Source organism: Nomascus leucogenys, unplaced genomic scaffold (assembly GCF_006542625.1).
Source record: "Nomascus leucogenys isolate Asia unplaced genomic scaffold, Asia_NLE_v1 000804F_88330_qpd_obj, whole genome shotgun sequence".
NCBI lineage: Eukaryota > Metazoa > Chordata > Mammalia > Primates > Hylobatidae > Nomascus > Nomascus leucogenys.
This window is the reverse complement of record NW_022097431.1, coordinates 28,459-47,621: the sequence shown is the minus strand read 5'-3', so window position 1 is coordinate 47,621 and position 19,163 is coordinate 28,459. Positions and strand designations below refer to the sequence as shown.

At 35.3% G+C, this 19,163-nt stretch overlaps 1 protein-coding gene and 1 pseudogene across 1 annotated transcript in view; both read left to right on the top strand.

The window, feature by feature from the left end:
- LOC115834255 (cilia- and flagella-associated protein 47-like) overlaps window positions 1-19,163 on the top strand; it is a gene marked incomplete at its 3' end in the record, with an annotated part of 77,386 nt that overhangs the window by 40,433 nt on the left and 17,790 nt on the right. Inside the window, exons 5-7 of the mRNA XM_030809001.1 lie at window positions 6,967-7,081; window positions 7,856-8,082; window positions 10,936-11,089. Of these exons, the coding sequence (XP_030664861.1) occupies window positions 6,967-7,081; window positions 7,856-8,082; window positions 10,936-11,089 (496 nt within the window). The remainder of the gene's footprint in view (window positions 1-6,966; window positions 7,082-7,855; window positions 8,083-10,935; window positions 11,090-19,163) is intronic.
- On the top strand, window positions 13,318-17,713 carry LOC101176247 (annotated as a pseudogene).

Below are 19,163 nucleotides of genomic sequence, written 5' to 3'. Positions count from 1 at the left end.
AAGATTCTCAGCTCCCTTCATACCGCAAGGCCTTTTTGCTCTTCAGCCACCCTCCTTTCTCCTATTAACCAGAAAACCCTCATCCTACAATAAGCAGTTGCAGACTTTTTCAAGATAAACATGAAGAGAAAAATCTGAAAATTAGAATTCTGTACCTAATTGCCAGTTATTTATTTTTGGGCTACTCTCTTGGTTCCTTATCAGTGATACTATCAGATAGACTGTAAAGAGTCCACATGCCTGAGGTACCAACATTTTAGCTCTAGGGAATATCACCTCACACGACATGGCACAGCTGAGGAAACAGTAATTTCTTCTTTCTAAAACCAATACTATTTTTATGGACCCTCTCATTCTACAAGGAAGTTGTGGAATAGAGAGAATGACTAGATCACATTTTAAAAAGTTTGTATCCTTCAAGCTGGATTTCAATAATTTCATTTTATTATTCTGCTCACTCTTCCCAACATAGTTTAATTCACCAACAGTATACAGCCAATTTTCTAGGCAGAGAGAGAGTGATCATATGCAAAAGCCATGATCCGTGCACTCAAGGGACTCACATTCCAGTTGTATTAGTCCATTCTTGCAGTGGTCAGCACTTGGTCCCAACCATTCAACGAGTCTCTATGAAGTTCCAAACTTTCCCTCATCTTCCTGTCTCCTTCTGAGCCCTCCAAATGGCTCCAACCTCTGCCTCCTGCGCAGTTCCAAAGTCCCTTCCACATTTTCAGGTATCTTTATGGCAATACCCCAATTCTGGTACCAATTTTCTGTATTACTTCATTCTCACACTACTATAAAGAACTACCTAGACTGGGTCATGTGTAATGAATGGAGATTTAATTGGCTCATGGTTCTGCGGGCTGTATGGCCTTCCACTTCTGGGGAGGCCACAGGAAACTTACAATTGTGGCAGAAGGAGAAGGAGAAACATGCATGTCTTCACATGGCTGGCAGGAGAGAGAGAAAGAAAAAGAGGGAAGGGGGTGGTGCTACACACTTTGAAACAACCAGATCTTGTGAGAACTCTATCATGAGACAGCACTAGAGGAATGGTTCTAAACCATTAGAAACCACCCCCATGATCTAATCACCTCCTACCAGACCCCACCTCCAACTTTGGGAAATACAATTCAAGGTGATATTTGGGTGGAGACACAGAGCCAAACTATATCACCAGTGAAGGCAAACTTGCATAGGGCTGGCCTACCTCACACAGAAACTTTGCATAAATTTGAAATATAAGTGCCTTCTCCTGGTGAATTAGAGAAGCTTACTGAACATATGACACAGTCAAATGAATTAGAAAAACTCTCTTACTCAGTGGATGCTGCTTTGTGATGGGACATCTTGTCCTTGACAAAATGCCCCAATGCAAGGCATACTCTTTGCTAGTATACATAGTGTCCTGAAACATGTCCACTAATTTCTATAAAACAGTTAGACAGATTGTGACAATTTCTAGAATAGAAAGAAGAATTCATTTCTATATGATAGTGAAGACAGGGATAATTGATTAATATAGGAGTTTGATCAAGGATGAGTTGCCAATAAAACAAAGAGACTGGGCAGGAGAGATGTGTACTCCCAAGAAGATTCTATGAACACAGCAAAACAGCTAAGTATGAAATCTCGTGAACACATGGATTAATGATTCTGAGAATGGTTTCTTGGAAGTGATAGAAAATGGGTTAATGGATAAATCAGACTGATATTGAGTAGGGCCGTTAATTTTAAGTTGAATTATTTATAATCATTTTAATTATTATTGAAGCAGGAATCCAGTGGAAGCATAGGCAGGGCCTGATTTCATCTTTGTTTTAGCATCTTTGGTGCCAAAACAGATAGTAGATTACAGGTTGGTGAATGGAACTGGAGATAGGGAGAGTGGCTAGGAGACTTTTGTATTGTGTTACACTGCTTCACATTCTCCCTTTCTATACTGCCCTCGGCTATTCCCTCTGTAATTCTAGCAAGGGATTCCAAGGACCACAGTTTATATTGCTTAAAGATCAAACTTAATGACAGTTTGAGTGATGTTCGCATTTGAAGGGAAGGAAGTTTGCATTCACTTGCAGAGCAAACTGGTGACACATTTGAGTGAAATGGTTCTGAAAAATGTGGTGGTAAAAGGAAAGAGAGACTGTAGATTTCATTGCCACAATGACTTCTAAAGTCTAAGGACAGCTTCCTGATTTTTGAGGAAATAATGTCCTAAAACATACCACCAATTATTATTAAAGAATCCTTAATAGTTTATGTCATTTAAATATATTTTATCTTCTCAAAATGTCTGTGGAATAATCTGTAAGGCATGCAATTAATATTGTGTCAAAATTTTGTTAAGAAAATTGAAATTTTAAGTGCAGGTATACAAATCTTTTCGTGAGTCTTCTCCCCCTCACTGAGTTTCCTAGCTCCTAGCTCACTGCGTTAGTATAAATTGTTCTATAAAAATATTAATTTTAAATAACAGTGATTATTCTTACTAATCACGTTTATATTATAATTTTGATAGTCAAATAGTGACCTATAATGATTAATGATCTCTCTTTAGCATATGGAATTTAACATTTAGAATTTTAGCTTAACTTCCATGTGCCTGTTTAGCCATCAAAATAATATAATATTGCTCAGACTTCTCAAACAAATAAATCACAAAACGGGAAAGATCTGAACCCAAAATAAGAGAGTAAATATGATTTAATACCTATGAAAAATCATGGAGATTTTGTGTCTAGGTAAATGCACTTTTTTGGGGGAAGATTGAGGTTATTTGTATTGGAGAGCATCCATGACTTGTCAGAGATTACCCAGCTAATTAATGGCAGAGCTGGGATTAAAACTTTTGTGCTAATTCAGTGTTTGTATCCCTCTTTTCTGGGTAATTAACAGCTGGTCTTCTTGCAAATTTGCATGTAACTGTGCTATTTGAGGACTGCATTTAACTAGATACACAAGAGGAACAAAATATCTTCTGTAAAAGTTTCTTATAATTGACAATGAGCTTTGGCATCTTTCTGGAAAATACAATATATTTCTAATTAAGCATGCCAAACGGAAGTTATGAAATTAAAAGCAGGAAAAACTTGTATAGGTGATTATTAGAACAGCTTATGTTGACAAGCGTCTGCTAAGTGTCAGCTAATTTCATTTCCCTTGTCATAGCTTCTAGATTTGGAATATGAGAGGTTTTTCTACTTTAAAACAGCTTTTTATTTATTGCATTTCTGTGCCTTTCATGGTCTAATTTTATTCCAAGAAAAAGTGGAAGCAAATAATCAAACTATAGTAGAGATTATGGCTCTTCTGAATAATGTTCTGACACAGGCGAGATAAGCATTATTTTCAATTATATTAAGTGTTTTTTTAATACAAAGATTATATTGATATTGAACATGTTAGACAAAATAATTTTTTGAGATATGGTAATATACTGTGTGTGTAAGATGTAGAATTCAGTGGAAATTGAGTGGAGTCCTAGTTAATAATATTGTAATTGATGAATCAATGGCTGAGAAGATGTTGTAATTTATATTTGAGGAAAATATTCTGGCAAATAGCAATTTACTCCTTTTAAATTGACTCCCATAGGTTGGTATTCATTTTCACATGGTAGACAAGCCCTAGTTCAGGTTTTCTTTGGGCACACATTAAAACAAACAGGTAGTTATAATAACTCTACACTCAATGAGTCTAATTGCTTATGCATATTTTATTTTTGATAAAACAACGAATTTTTAGGTAATTAGTTATCTAATTTTTACCTAAAGATCTTCAGTCTTTAACTGATGCATTTTTCCTCTACTTGAATTACTGAATGTTTTACATCACTAATTGTTGATCATTCAGTTGTATTTGTACGGAAACACATACAAACACACAAATCACATTTCAAATGGCTAGCTTGGATTTTTGCTTGTAAAGTACGTGGCTGCTTAAGAAAATATACTATATGAAAATTGTGTATTATGTAGTATTTATTGCCAGCAGTGTATAGACTTAAATAATAAATAATATAAAACATTCAAAGTTTTTCATATTCCTTTTTCCAGCATGAACTATAGATGATTGTGGGTCTTAATTAATAAAGTTTTATGGAACATTATCATACAGCAATAGACCACCAAATGAATTTTAAACAAATCTTAATGGGGGGATAACAAAGTATAAATAATAGACCTCACAGTGAGAAATTTTTCATTCTTATATTGTTTATAGATTAATTTTTAATTTCTACTTGTTTAATTTGTTATCTAGATTTGTAATATTTTAGAATATGTATTTTTTGCATGATCAATTTACCTTTATATCATTGTTGACAAAAAGAGTCAAACTCTAAAATATTTGAGGAGATTTATTCTGAGCCTAATATGAGTGACCATGGCCTGTGACCCAGCCCCAGGAGATCCTGAGAACATGTGCCCTAGGTAGTCAGGATACAGCTGGGTCTTATACATTTTAGGGAGGCATAAGACATCAATCAATACATGTAAGATATACATTGGTTCTTTCCAGAAAGCAGGACAACACAAAGTGGAGACTTCCAGGTCATAGAATTCAATGATTTTCTGATTGGCAATTGGTTGAGAGAGTATATCTAAAGATCTGGAATACATGGAAGGCAGAATGTTGGTTAAGATACTGGGTTGTGGAGACCAAGATTCTCTTAATACAGATGAAGTCTTCAGATAGCAGGCTTCAGAAGGAATAGATAGCAAGTTATTCTTATCAGACTTAAAAAGATGCCAAACTCTTTAGTTAATTCTCTCCTGGATCAGGAAAAAGACCCAGAAAAGGAAAGGGGGTTCTCTACAGAATGTAGGTTATCCCCATAAGTGACAGCTTTGCAGGGCCATTTCAAAATGTCAAGGAAATCTATTTTGAGATAAAATACTTTGATTTCTTTCAGGGCCTGCTATTTCATGTTGATACCTTCCTGCTAGAAAGAGCCTGTTTTGTCAGTCTTAAGGTCTCTGTTGTAATGTTAATGCTGGTCAGCTGTGCCTGAATTCCAATGAGAGGAGGGTATAATGAGGCAGGTCTGGACTCCCCCACTTCCTGTCGTGGCCTGAACTAGTTTTTCAGGTTAACTTTGGCATACCTTTGGCTGGGCAGGGATCCATTTAGTTAGTTGGGATCTTAGAATTTCATTTTTAGTTTACATCATTTATCTAGATGTTTCATGATTATAATGAAGCAAATACCAGTGATCACAGGATTTTATTCATAAGCGATTCAGTAAGTGTTTCTACAACAAAAATGTTTTTTTGACACTGCCAAAGATATCCTTGCTATTAAAAATATGGTAAAATTTTTCTTAATATCATCCAAACATCCAAGCTGTTTTCAGATTTCTCCAATTGTCTTATACTTATTTGTATGTTTTTTCTGTCACTTCATTTTAAGATTCTTTGAATCAGGATCTAAATAAGGTTCAACCATTGTGATTGCATATGTCTTTTGAGACTCCCTCTCTCCTGTTCCTTTTTATTAAAACTCTAGGTTCCTAAAATTAAGGTATTGATCATCTCATATTACAGAGGAGGAAACTGGATTTCAGAGGTTTAGTAAACTTGCTTGAAGCCTAGTATCTAAGAAATGGCAGTGCCAATTAAAACCAGGCATGTCCACATCTACTGATCTTTCACTATATCATGTTGCTGCCCTTGCATTATTCCTGCTTTTGTTTTTGCCTTACCTCTTTAGCCTGTTGGTCTAAAGAAAGAAATTGAGGCAACATTAATATAGAGAGGTTATTTGGGCCAAGGTTCAGGATAGCTGCAGATGACTTACTTCCAGGTTGCCTTGGGTAGTGCTCCCTTCATCCTTTATTACAAACAGATTTTTAAAGGCAAAAAGGAACAAGAGTGGCTGATACAAAGTTGTTTGACAGGAATCCTCCCTGATTTTTTTTTTTTTTTTTTTTTTTTTGAGACAGAATCTCTCTCTTTTGCCCAGGCCGGAGTGCAGTGGCCCTATCTCGGCTCACTGCAAGCTCCGCCTCCCGGGTTCACGCCATTTTCCTGCCTCAGCCTCCTGAGTAGCTGGGACTACAGGGGCCTGCCTCTGCGCCTGGCTAATTTTTTGTATTTTTTTAGTAGAGACGGGGTTTCACCGTGATAGCCAGGATGGTCTCGGTCTCCTGACCTCGTGATCCGCCCGCCTCGGCCTCCCAAAGTGCTGGGATTACAGGCGTGAGCCACCGCGCCCGGCCCTCCCTGATTTTTTATAGAAATAATATTGGCTAATGATTGGCTATACATTGTTTGAACAATAGAGTATGAGGTATGGTTTCTAGCATATGGCATTTTATGGCTACTTGGCTTCAGTTAGTGTAGAGACCACGTATCAACTGGCCTCAAGAAGTAATTATTTAGCTCAAGGGGATGTGAAACTCAACTGCTGTCAAGTTTTAATGCCTCTCTGGGATCGGTAATTAAAGAGGGCTTTTATTCATCAAATAAAAGATTCTTTTCTTTCTTAACCTTTTCTACTTCTGGTCTAATTATTAAAAAAAAAAAAAAAATTTAGACTTTTCCATATTCATTTTGAAAGCCTGCACTTTAAAATGTAGAGTTTTGGGGACTCAGATGCCTGGCAAAACTGATGTCACTCCTCTCCAATAGTAAGTTACAGACTAAAGGAAAAAAGTTTCTTGCTTCCTCATTTGTTCATTTTAAGACAGCAGTTGCCTGAGGATATTTGGGAAGATCAACTGCTATCAATGCAATCCTGAGACCTTAAGCAATCCCTGTGCTCTGGTTGCAGGCAAAGTTTCTCCCATACCATGGTTGAACTATATTTGTGCCTTACCTTTGTTTACCCATTTATAGGCTGTGTTGCTTATAAAAGCACAATGCATGGTAGTTCTTATAGTATGCAGATTTCCCTTGTAGCAGAAAGTTATCATATTTTTATGAGAGATTTTGAAATTTAATATTATAATGTCTTGTGTTTTAGATTGGACAATTAATATATGTTGCAGAAGGAAAAGGTATGACCCCCTTGCCTTCCAGTTGCCTTCCAGTGAATACTTCTTCAAGTCCAGTTTATTACAGCAGTACTCGAGAAGAAGGTAGAGTACACATGTGTTTTATTTCATTTATAATGTTGAAGAATGGACTGTTCCTCATATAGTGACCTAAGCATACTCATAGCAAGCTTCCCTTCTATGTGTTTAGATTTTGAAAGGGCTTCTTTTAACTTTATTATGTCAGTATCCATGAAATAGAGCACCATTTTACCAATTAAAAAATTTCAATGGTGATTTTTTAAGTCTTCCTTTTCCAGTCTTATGCTAAATATTGGAATTTGGCATAGAAAATATTTACTTGGCAACACTTTCCATTTCTCAAATAATCTGGAAATTACTATACTCTCAAAAAATCTACATAATGTTATATAACCTGGAATTTTACCCTGGCCTCCAGTTCTTGATCATTGTTCCTTAAGGAATTAAGCATTAAAATGTTGTCAGTGAAAGAAAATGGCAGTTCTTGGGAGTTTTTGACAGGTGTCTTTTTTTTTCACATTTATGTCTACTCTCCTGCTACCTATCACTGATAGGAGCACAATGGTCACTGAATTTTTGAGCATGTCGATGACGTTTATATGGACCAATCATTTGACTAGATCTCTTAGAGAATACCAATTATCTTTAATTCCTGAAAACTTGCTCTTTAATTACTGAATTAGAACTAATAGACATGTACTGTGCATTTATTTTTACTCTGTTTCATAATGACCATAACTGCAACTTTATATTTCAAACCTCCCAAGTCCATCCTGGATGACAATGTCAAGGGCATAAATGTTCATTGTATTCATTAATATTTTTTTCTTCCTCCAGGGCCTAATAAGAAATATCCAGTTCTATATTTGAAAGGCAAATCCCATCAAATCCTGTATGTGGACCTTAAATTGCCGATGACTAATGAAGCCAAGGAAAAGGCTTTGGCTTTTGCAGCACAGCAACAGATGTCGAGTATTGAGTATGAGCGAAGGTTGATCACAGGCACTCTAGAGAGCAGTAGTATCCGTGTGGCCATCGCCCTCCTGGGACTGACGAAGATCGAGGTGGGAATGGAGTAATAGATGATTCACTTCAATTACTCTCTCTTTAAAAATACACAGAGTTACAGAGCTGTTACTATTTAAAATGTTATTTTGATTAACTAACATTTTTAGAAGGAAAAGTAATGAATACTGAAGGACAGCTCAGTTGCCATTTTTTCCTTTATACCTTGTTAAATAATCTGAAACAAAGCATTCTACTATGTAATTTAAGGCATTACAGTGTAGTCATTAATTCACAGTAGTTTTCATTTCTATTTGCACATTAGAGTGCCCTGGAGAACTTAAAATAATGCCCATACCCAGGCCCCACTCAAGAAAAATTAAATATGAATCACTAGGAGGGGGTGGGTAGGAATATGTTCTAAAAGTTGCCCAGGGTATTTTGCTTTGTACCCAGGTAGAATCATCTCTGGTGTCAGATAGCCAGGCTGAGAATTCAGACTCCAACACTGTCCAGCTGTGTGACTGTAGGCTGGTTATTTAAACCTCCTCAAGCCTAAATTTTTGTATTTTTTTATATGGAGATATTGGTAATTTGTAAAAACTGAAATAATTATATGTAAAATGCTTACCTCGTATATATAATAAGTGCACTCTTTATGCATGATATTGAGGTACTTATTACTACTCCATACTAATAGTACACTATTATTACTATTAACTATTGCTATAGACTCTATCATTACAGCTTAAAATAAGGTACAATCTATTTTTATGATTGGAGTTAGGTACAATCTATTCTCACAGAGCAGCCAAAGCGATTGTTGTAAACGCAAGCCTGCTCATGTTGCTCCTGTGTGCATATTCTTCTACTGGCTTTCCAGCTAATGTTTGTTAAAAGCCCATATCCTTTGGATGATCTACATGACCCGTCATGTAGGAGTCCATCAGTTCCTCTTCCTTCCCTCATCTCACCTTTTCTACTGGAGTCTATTCTCTAAGGCCACTCCCTCAGCACATGCCTAGTTGCTTTGCTTCAGACATGCCAGGTGTCTTCCCCGTGGCCTTTGAACTTCCTCTGTTACTTTTCCCTGCACAGTAGTGGGCTGCCTCTCTCAGTTACTTCAGGTCTCTGTTAAAATGCTCTTACTGGCCAGGCGCACTGTCTCATGCCTGTAATCCCAGCAGTTTGGGAGGCCAAGGCAGGCAGATTACCTGAGGTCAGGAGTTCAAGACCAGCCTGACCAATATGAAACCCGGTCTCCACTAAAAATACAAAAAACTTAGCCTAGTGTGGAGGCATGCGCCTGTAATCCCAGCTACTTGGGAGGCCGAGACAGGAGAATTGCTCGAACCTGGGAGGCGGAGGTTGCAGTGAGCCGAGATCACACCATTGCACTCCAGCCCTGGCAACAAGAGTGAAACTCCGTCTCAAAAAAAAAAAAGAAAAAGAAAAAAACCTATTAGTGAGGTTTTGTTTTAGCAACTTACACATATTTTTATATACATTTTTCATTCTTAAGATTTATTTTCATTTATATATATCAAAATACTTGGCATTGTAGAAATTATTTATTTTTTTATTTGTCAGAATGCTAGAATCAATACAGCCTAATCCCAGATTTCTAATAATTGATGATGATATTTTTTAAATGACCTGGATTTTGAATTTCTGATTGGCTCAAAAATGTTAAATCCTGAGGCTTTGATACTTTCTTGACTGTACTGTGCTTCTAAGAAGTTGTTGGTTTTCTTTAGCTCAAACCAAACCACTTCTTTCTGATATAGAACAATAGATTTCAGAAGGCTTATGTTCAACTTTCAGTACACTATTAGATTAAAATTTTTCAATTAGTGGCTATTTTAAAATTTAAGCCTGTTATAATGCCCTCCCATTTTCTTTTTCAATTCATTTTCTTCATTATTACCTCTTGTCAAAACATTTTATTTAAATTATAAATGGTTGAGAGAGGTCTTATTTTGTCCATGACTAGCCTTTTCATTGTGTATGCATATATATAGTTTCTTTCTCCTTCTTCCTTTAGTTTTTTTCCTTGGAATACAGCATATGTGTTTATTATTACATTTAATAAATTATGTTTTTATTGGATTTACTTTTATGTTTAACTGTTTCTCCTGTCAGATTTTGAAATCCTAGAATCTTAAGAACTTTTCTCACATGTTTTTGCCTATCCTTTGACATCTTATGAATGATATGAGCCTGGTCGTTGTTTAATTGAATTGAAAATATGCCTAAAGAAACAAAAGTCACTTTTAACTTGCTTCACTTACACTTAGAGATCTGGGCTTATATTAAGTGTCCCACTTTACGAAGAATAGTATTGAACTACATTTTGTCTAGAGGAGCATATGCATGGAGGTGAGTTGTTGTAACCCCCATTATATGAGTAATCATTGAGGAACTAAAAATAACAAACGTAGGTAAGAGAGTTCTTGAACATCTGTGGAGAGGTGGGACCCAGTTATTTTTATAAATTCACAAAATTGTCATTTGTGAAATAGAAGGCCTCAGTCTGTGCTACTAATAAGAATGTATCTGATATATCTGATGGGTAGATATGAAGGAGTACAGGTTTCAGCTCAAGGAGAAAAGCACTTTCTCAAATGCTGGTCAGCAGTGGAATGGTTTCCTCTCAAGGCAATGAATTTCTCAGTGCTGAAAGCATTAGCACGGGGGACATTGGTCATCTCTCAATAAAAGAGGACTCCACTGGTTTTCTGAAATGTGTTTGTACTGTTTTCCACCAATTAAATAAAAATAATGAAATGATCAAATTCAATCCTTGATGGATTTTTTTCCTAAAGGTATAGTCTAAATACATAATGCTCTCTTTTGTGTTTTGGAGGTGAAAGTTAAGAAAATTACATTCTAATTTTACTGTTTGTTCACAGACTCTTATGCTCTTTCATACTTCAAAGTTGAGGAAGCCTAAGACCATTTCATACACAACAGAAGTGAGCCTTCCAGAATATTTTTATATCCCTGAGAAAATCTACATTCCTCAGATTCCAGAACCTCAAGTATTGAAACTTTCAAAAACAAAAGGTAATCAGTGATGTGTGACCTAAAAATCTTAACAATGTTCCAGGAATGATGATGTATTCACTTCACAGTTGAGGCAAAAAGAGATTACACTTTTACTGACAAAGTGTTCATAATATAATTGAAGAGTTTCAGTGAAGTAAATACCAATTATTGAATGATGCTTTGCATTATATATAATCAACATGTTACATCACAGTAATCAAAATTATGTACTGAATTTGGGTGCTAAATTACTAGTACTGAAACTTGCAGGCTTACAAATTTGTTAAAGAGTAGTAATCTGATAAAGATAATAAGTGCACTTTGAGGAAGGTGAGTTCTTGCTTTGAGAGTGAACTTGGTTACGGAAGTTGTGCTGAAGTTGAGGCTTAGGCTGGCTCTAAAAGAAAGGAAAAATGTTGATGGCTAGAGGTTATCAGAGGAGAAGAATGTGTTATTTGTGAGTAACTTATCTTTAATCTGGAGCAAGATTTTTATTGAGTACTGTACTTATTTTTGATCTCCTGGTGCCCCTTTATTCTGTTGCCATTATCAATAAGGTTTAATCCAAATTTAATACGAATATTGATACACTAGCATTACTAAATACAAGTGATAAGACATAAACAAGTGACTAAATATTTTTAACTATTCAAAATTACCTTTCTTTTTCATTTCAGTTCTTTTCAAACAACTGGATAATAGTAGGAATGTAATTTATTCACTAAGGCTATTCCTAGAATGTTCCACAATTCGATATCATGGATTCTCAATTATGCTTTTGCTAAATTTTGTTTTGTTAAATCTTCATTTGTTATTCTAGTATGGATTTGTGTTGGCTACAAAATACTTGTAAGCCTGAAAGGGTGATTACAGTTTATCAATTACAAGATAGTCTGTTTACTTTCCCTCCCTAGGAGAACTGAGATCCCAGACTCAAATGCTAAGTGGCTATGCAAATAACAAGGAAGTAAGAGTTAGGTCTCGTCTAAGGTAATAGGGATGATAGATCCTATGGTGAACTAGAGAGTAGATGCCCTGTCTAAACATTCACATTCAAAAAGTAAAAATAAAAATAACCTGAGCCAGCCAAACCACTACGGAGGGATATTTGGCTTACCAGCAATCAGTTTGAGATCCTTCATCGTAAGTCATTGTCTTTTCAAAATCTTTATTAACTCAGCTTTTCAAAGTGCTATTAGAATTTTAAATGAATAACTTGTTTTAGTAACTTTTTAATCCCTTTTGAGATAACTGGATAAAGCTGCATCTACTTTAAAACACAGAGAGAATTGTGAATGTATTTATTCAGCCATTCATTCATCGACAATGTTGAGCATCAATTCCCCTAGGCAAAAAGATAAAAACTGCCTTATTCTTTCCTTTGGTGGACTCACAGATAAGTAGCTCTTATAATACAATGAGAAAAGTGTTATATATAGGCACATATAGAATGTGTTTATAAATAAAATTAAGAATTAATTCAGTTGCATATATAGGATAATTCATATTTTAAAGCATTTCACTTTGAGAAAATGTATAACCAAGGATACACAGCATAGAATTGACTTAAAACTTGAAGTATAGCCTTATTAAACACTCATGAAGACTGTGCCATATTTAAATAGTTTTTAATTGTAAGTAAGTGTGAGGTTATTTACATTTAAAAATCTGTTCAGATATTTTTCTAAGGCTGATTTTTTCTTTCATATCAATTATTAATTATTCATTTTGGTAAGATTACTGTCAAAATATGAAAAAATAAAATGGCAAACAATTTTGAATTATCATTAATAAAACATTTTAAATGTAGTTGGCCTATCATGGTTTATGTCTAACTCGATTTTCTGTGCGGCTGTGATTACAAAGGGATCTTTTCATCCTGTGTTTCTGTTTTCACTGCCTTAAACAGGCACTTAAATGAAGTAAGTTTAAGAAGAAAGATATTAGGAAACTTTCAAAAATAGGATATTATAACTCAGGATAGTAACAAATCAAATAAAAGGCATGCCTTAAACTCTGTGCATTCTGCTGTTCAGAGGTGGACTTGAATAATGAAAAAGAATGGGATGCAAGCATTGTAACTTTAATAAATGGAATTCTATTAGAATTTATGCCTTAGAAGATTAGAGTTATGTGTTAAGAAAACATATTTTTATGGTATAAACTGATTTTAGGAGAATAAACAAGTAAATTCCTGATAGTAAATATGGCAATATAGAAACAAAACTTTTTTTTTTTTTGGTGTCATGGAGAAAGAAACAAATGACAAGAATTTATCTGGAGAACCAGAGATAGCCCAGTGTCCCCTAACTGTGGAAGACAGGTAGAAGTAGGGCCATATTTATGATCACTTGAAGTTCTAAACTCATCAAAAGAAGCTAGTTTTAAGGTATTAAAAAAGTGGCTTTCTTTCCTCTCACGTTAATGTCAATCAGTCTTTACTGAAACATTTAGTGATTTTAGGGACAGATTTACTATGATACCAAAGGAGCAGAAGCTTCATGATTCTTTACTTTTTTGACCCCCTTTCCTAGTCCCTGTACCTACTTTTATATTTCTAATTGTACATTATTGCTCTTTTGGAAGGCCCCTCCCACAAATTGTGACAACCTCATGCCTCACTAAACTCAGAATTGAACCTGGGTATAGATATTGACTTACAATCCCTTCTACATGTGGTTCCCAGGATGTTGAAATTTATGGACAGGCAGAGCTTTATTGGCCTTAAATTGCTAGCATAGCTAAGCAGGATACCTGCTATGTTTCCACTAGCGATTACCCAAATCACTTCCCCAATAGACAGGGTCCTATATGAGCAATATTTGCCAAAGCACTCCAAATGCTCTGGGTTGGTTTTGCTGATCACTTAATATGGAGCTCAAAACCCTCATTCCTAAGTGTTATGACTTCAGTTTCTAGTATTTTGTATTGCTCTAATTTCTTCTGCTCCTTCTCTCTTGGGAGAAGAAGAAGAAATTAGATTAATTCAAAATACTGATCTAAATATTGATCTTCTAATGTGACAGACATGTTAGAAGAGCATATTGTAGGAGCACTGTTATCCTTCTCTCCTTTCTCCCACCTAATTCTAATTTCCCTAATTTTAAAATATTCACTAATAATTAGCAGTTAAATTGGTGACTGAAATACCAGTAAATCATCCATGACAACTTTTTAATATGTAACATAATTGTAAATATGTAGAAAATGTTTATTATCAAAAACTAATACTATATGTACAGTCATCCCTCAGTATGCACAGGAGATTTGTTCCAGAACCACCCGTGTATACTCAAATCCACTCACAACTCAAGTCCCACAATGGATCTGGGAGAACTCACCGATAAGAACACTCAGCCCTGGGTGTACACGGGTTCACAGCCCACAGACGCTGCACTTTCTATCTACATTTGGTTGAAAAAAATCTGCATGTAAGTGCAACCATACAGTTCAAATACATGTTGTTCAGAGGTCAACTGCAGTTCTCATTTTACAAAGATTAAATACATTAATAACTAAATTACTCTTCAGCCTCAAAATAAAATTGAAAAATTGTGAAAAAATGAAACTAAATTAATCCTTAAAACTTATAAAATAGGCGAGGTGCGGTGGCTCATGCCTTTAATCCCAGCACTTTGGGAGGCCGAGATGGGTGGATCACCTGAGGTCAGGAGTTTGAGACCAGTGTGGCCAATATGGTGAAACCCCGTCCTACTAAAAATACAAAAATTAGCCTGGCATGGTGGTGGGTGCCTGTAATCCCAGCAACTTGGGAGGCTGAGGCAGGAGAATTGCTAGAACCTGGGAGGTGGAGGTTGCAGTGAGCCGAGATCACACCATTGCACTTCAGCCTGGGCTACAAGAGTGAAACTCTGTCCCCACAAAAAAAAAAAACAAAAACAAAAAACTTATGAAATATACTTTGACAATAAACTCTACATCTCTGTGTTATATGGAATAACCACAAATACATTTCAAACAGGATAAAAAATAAATTTTATTTAACAGAATATCAAATTAAATGCTAGTTTTAATTATGTAAGCCGACTTTAATTGGAAAAAAATCTATTATACTTTATTGTTAGCATTGCCAAAACTTACCTAATATTAAAAGTATGAGTCGGTTAATTTTTCTCAAAATAACAAGGGTTAAGCTTGTGTTATTATATTCGTCACATTAGTTTTTGGCAAAAACTCTTCAAATTTGCAAAACGAATTTAAAATAGAATTTCCTTAACTCACTTAGAAATATAATTTATATGTATCTTTCAGATAGGATTGCCACAATTGTAAAGCATCCTGTCCAATTATAGTCTTTATAAGAATGTGATTATATTCTGGAAGAAAATCAGTAACCCATATACTACATTTAAATCTTATAAAATCAAAAAATAAATTTTTTAGCAAACCCAAATTGGCAAAAGCAAGGTAATGAAAACTCTGTTTTTGGTCTTTAAATGTAAATTTAATTATAAATATAATAAATTTTATTATAGTCTATCTTCCTAGAAGAGTTGCAAAAATAACCATAAAGGATAATACTTGTCATTTGAATTTACATCAAGTAGAAAATAAAAGGATATTCACCTGTGCTCACACTCAGATTTCTATTCCTCTATTTATGTATTTTGATTTTAAGCTCTGTTGAGATATCATTCACATACCATACAATTCACAAATTTAAAGTGTACAATTCAATAGTTTTCAGTATATTTATAAATATGTGTAGTCATTAACACAGTCAATTTTAGAACAGTTTTATGGTCTCAAAAAAAACCCAGTACTCTTTAGATATTATGCCCCTCCATCATCCACCATCCCATCAGCCTTAAGCAGTCACTAATCTAACGTCTATCTCTATAGAAGTGCCTGCTTTGGAGATCTCATGTAAAATGAATCGTATGTTATATTTTCTGACTGGCTTCTTCACTTAGCAGCATGCCATTTCTAGTAATGATCAAATAATATTCCATTTTGTGTGACTATGCCCTACTTTGTTTATCCATTCATCAGTTAATGGACATTTGGGTTGTTTCTACCTTTTAGCTAGCATGAATAATGCTGCTATCAACATTTGTGTACAAGGTTTTATGCAGACATATGATTTTATTTATCTTGGGTATACATCTGTGAGTAGAAGTGTTGAATCATATGGGTAACTCTATGTTTAACCATTTGAGAAACTGCCAGATTTTTTCCAAAGTGGCCGCACCATCTTACATTCCCACCAACAGTGTATGAGGATTCTAATTATTGCACATCATAGGCAACACTTGTTATTGTCTGACTTCTTGATTCTAGCCATCCTAGTGAGCGGAAGTGGTGTCTCATTGAGGTTTTCATTGGCATTTTCCTGATGAACAATGGTGTTGAGTACCTTTCCATGTGCTTATTTGCCATTTGTATACCTTATTTGTATAAATGTCTATTCAGATTTTTTACTCACTTTAAAAATTGAGTTGCCTTTTTATCATTGAGTTGCAAGTGTTCTTTCTATATTTCAGATACAATATCTTATCAGATAGATATATGATTTGCAAGTATTTTCTCCCATTCTGTCAGTTGTCTTTTTACTCTCTTGATAGTATCCTTTGAAGCACAGAGTTTTTTATTTCAATGAAGTCCAGTTTAACTGTTTTTGTTGTTCTTGTTGCTCTTGCTTTTGATCATATCTAAGAATCCATTGCCAAATGTGAGGTCATGAAGATTTATCTTTATGTTTCTTGTAAGACTTTTTTTATCGCTTCAGTTCTCACATTTAGGTGTTTTATCCATTTTATGTTAATATCTGTATATCCTGTGAGAACTTCATTCCTTTGCATGTGGCTACCAAGTCGTCTTAGCAGCATTTGTTGAAAACACTACTCTTTCCACATTGAATGATCTTGGCACCTTTGTTGAAAATGAATTGACCCTCTCACAGCCATTGCAGTACATTGATGCCCATAGAGACAGTGCCAGGGCAAGTGAGAGCCAGATGGGCACTGGGCAATTCTGTGCCTCACTGAAGAAAAGTAACTCAACATGGGCAAAAGAACCCAAAGAAGCCAAGAGGCAAAATGTCATCATATGCCTTTTTTGTGCAAACATATCAGGAGGAGCACAAGAAGAAACAACAAGATGCTTCAGTCAGTTTCTCAGAGTTTTCTAAGAACTGCTCAGAGAGGTGGAAGACCATGTCTGTTAAAGAGAAAGGAAAATTTGAAGACATGGCAAAGGCAGACAAGGCCTGTTATGAAAGAGAAATGAAAATATATCGCTACTAAAGGGGAGACAAAAAAGAAATTCAAGGATCTCAATGCACCTAAGATGCCTCCATCGGCCTTTTGTCTGTTCTGTTCTGACTATCATCCCAAAATCAAAGGAGAACATCCTGTCCAGTCCACTAGTGATACTGTAAAGAAACTGGGAGGGATGTGGAATAACACTGCTGCAGATGAAAAGCAGCCTCATGAAAAGAAGGCTGCAAAGCCGAAGGAAAAATACAAAAAGGATATTGCTGCATATCAAGCTAAAGGAAAGCCTGATGCAGCAAAAAAAGGGAGTTGTAAAGGCTCAAAAAAGTAAGAAAAAGGAGGAAGAGGAGGAAGATGAAGATGAAGATCGGGGGAGGAAGAAGATGAAGATGATGATGATGAATAAGTTGGTTCTAGTGTAGTTTTTTTCTTGTCTATAAAGCATTTAATCCCCCTGTACACAACTCGCTTCTTTTAAAGAAAAAAAATTGAAATGTAAGGCTGTGTAAGATTTGTTTTTTAACTGTACAGTGTCGTTTTTTTTTGTATAGTTAACACACTACTGAATGCGTCTTTAGAAAGCCCTGTTCTGGTGGTATTTACAATAGCCACTAACCTTGCCTAGTAGAATATGGAGGTTGTAAATTGGCATGGAAATTTAAATCAGGTTCTCGTTAGTGCACAGCACAAATTAGTTATATATGGGGATGGTAGTTTTTTCTTCTTCAATTGTCTGTGATGCATCTAACACAAAATAATTGTTCTGTTAACTGAATATCACTCTAATTGCAAAAAAGAAACAGTTGCAGCTGTTTTGTTGACATTCTGAATGCTTCTAAGTAAAAACAATTTTTGAAATAAAAAAATCAATTGACAATAGATACATAGTTTATTTCTGTATTCTTTATTTTATCCCATTGGTCTACATGTCTGTCCTCATGCCAGTCCCAAACTGGTCTAATTACTATTGCTTTGTAGTGAGTTTTGAAATCAGAAAGTGTGAGTCCTGCAATATTTCTCTTTTTAACAAGATTATTTTGCTTATTCCAGACCCTTCCCAACCGCAAATGGATTTTAGAATCTGCTTGTTGATTTCTAAGAAGAAGCCTACTGGCCTTCTGATAAGTATTGCATCGATTATGTAGATCAATTTGGGGAGGATTCTTATCTTAACAATATTGCCTTGAATCAGAAATTTGGAATGATTTTTTTTATTTCTTTAGAAATTCTTTATTTTTTAATGGGTTTTATATTTCTCAGAGTATAAGTTTTACACTTTTTTTAGTTAAATATATTCCTATTTTATTCTTTTTGATAATATCTTAAAAGTAATTGCTTTCTTAATTTCATGCTAAATTATTCATTACAAATATATAGAAACACAACATTTTTGTATACTGAAAGTATATCAGAGATAAGCAGAGCAAGATGGCAGAATACAAGGCTCCATTGATCATCCCCTCTGCAAGGACACCAATTTAAAAACTATACACGGCCAGGAGCAGTGGCTCATCATGCTTGTAATCTCAGCACTTTGGGAGGCCAAGGTGGGCAGATTGCTTGAGACCAGGAGTTTGAGACCAGCCTGGCCAACATGGCAAAACCTTGTCTCTACTGAAAACACAAAAATTAGCTGGGCGTGGTGGCACAAGCCTGTGATCCCGGCTACTCCAGAGGCTGAAACACGAGAATTGCTTGAACCTGGGAGGCAGAGGTTGCAATGAGCCAGGATCATACCACTGCATCGAAAGTGAGGTATGGAAACCTCCAACTATTATTATTATATATTATTATTAAAAAGCCTATTTCTCTCTTTAATTCTGTCAGTGTGTGTTTTATATATTTGAGGATTACAT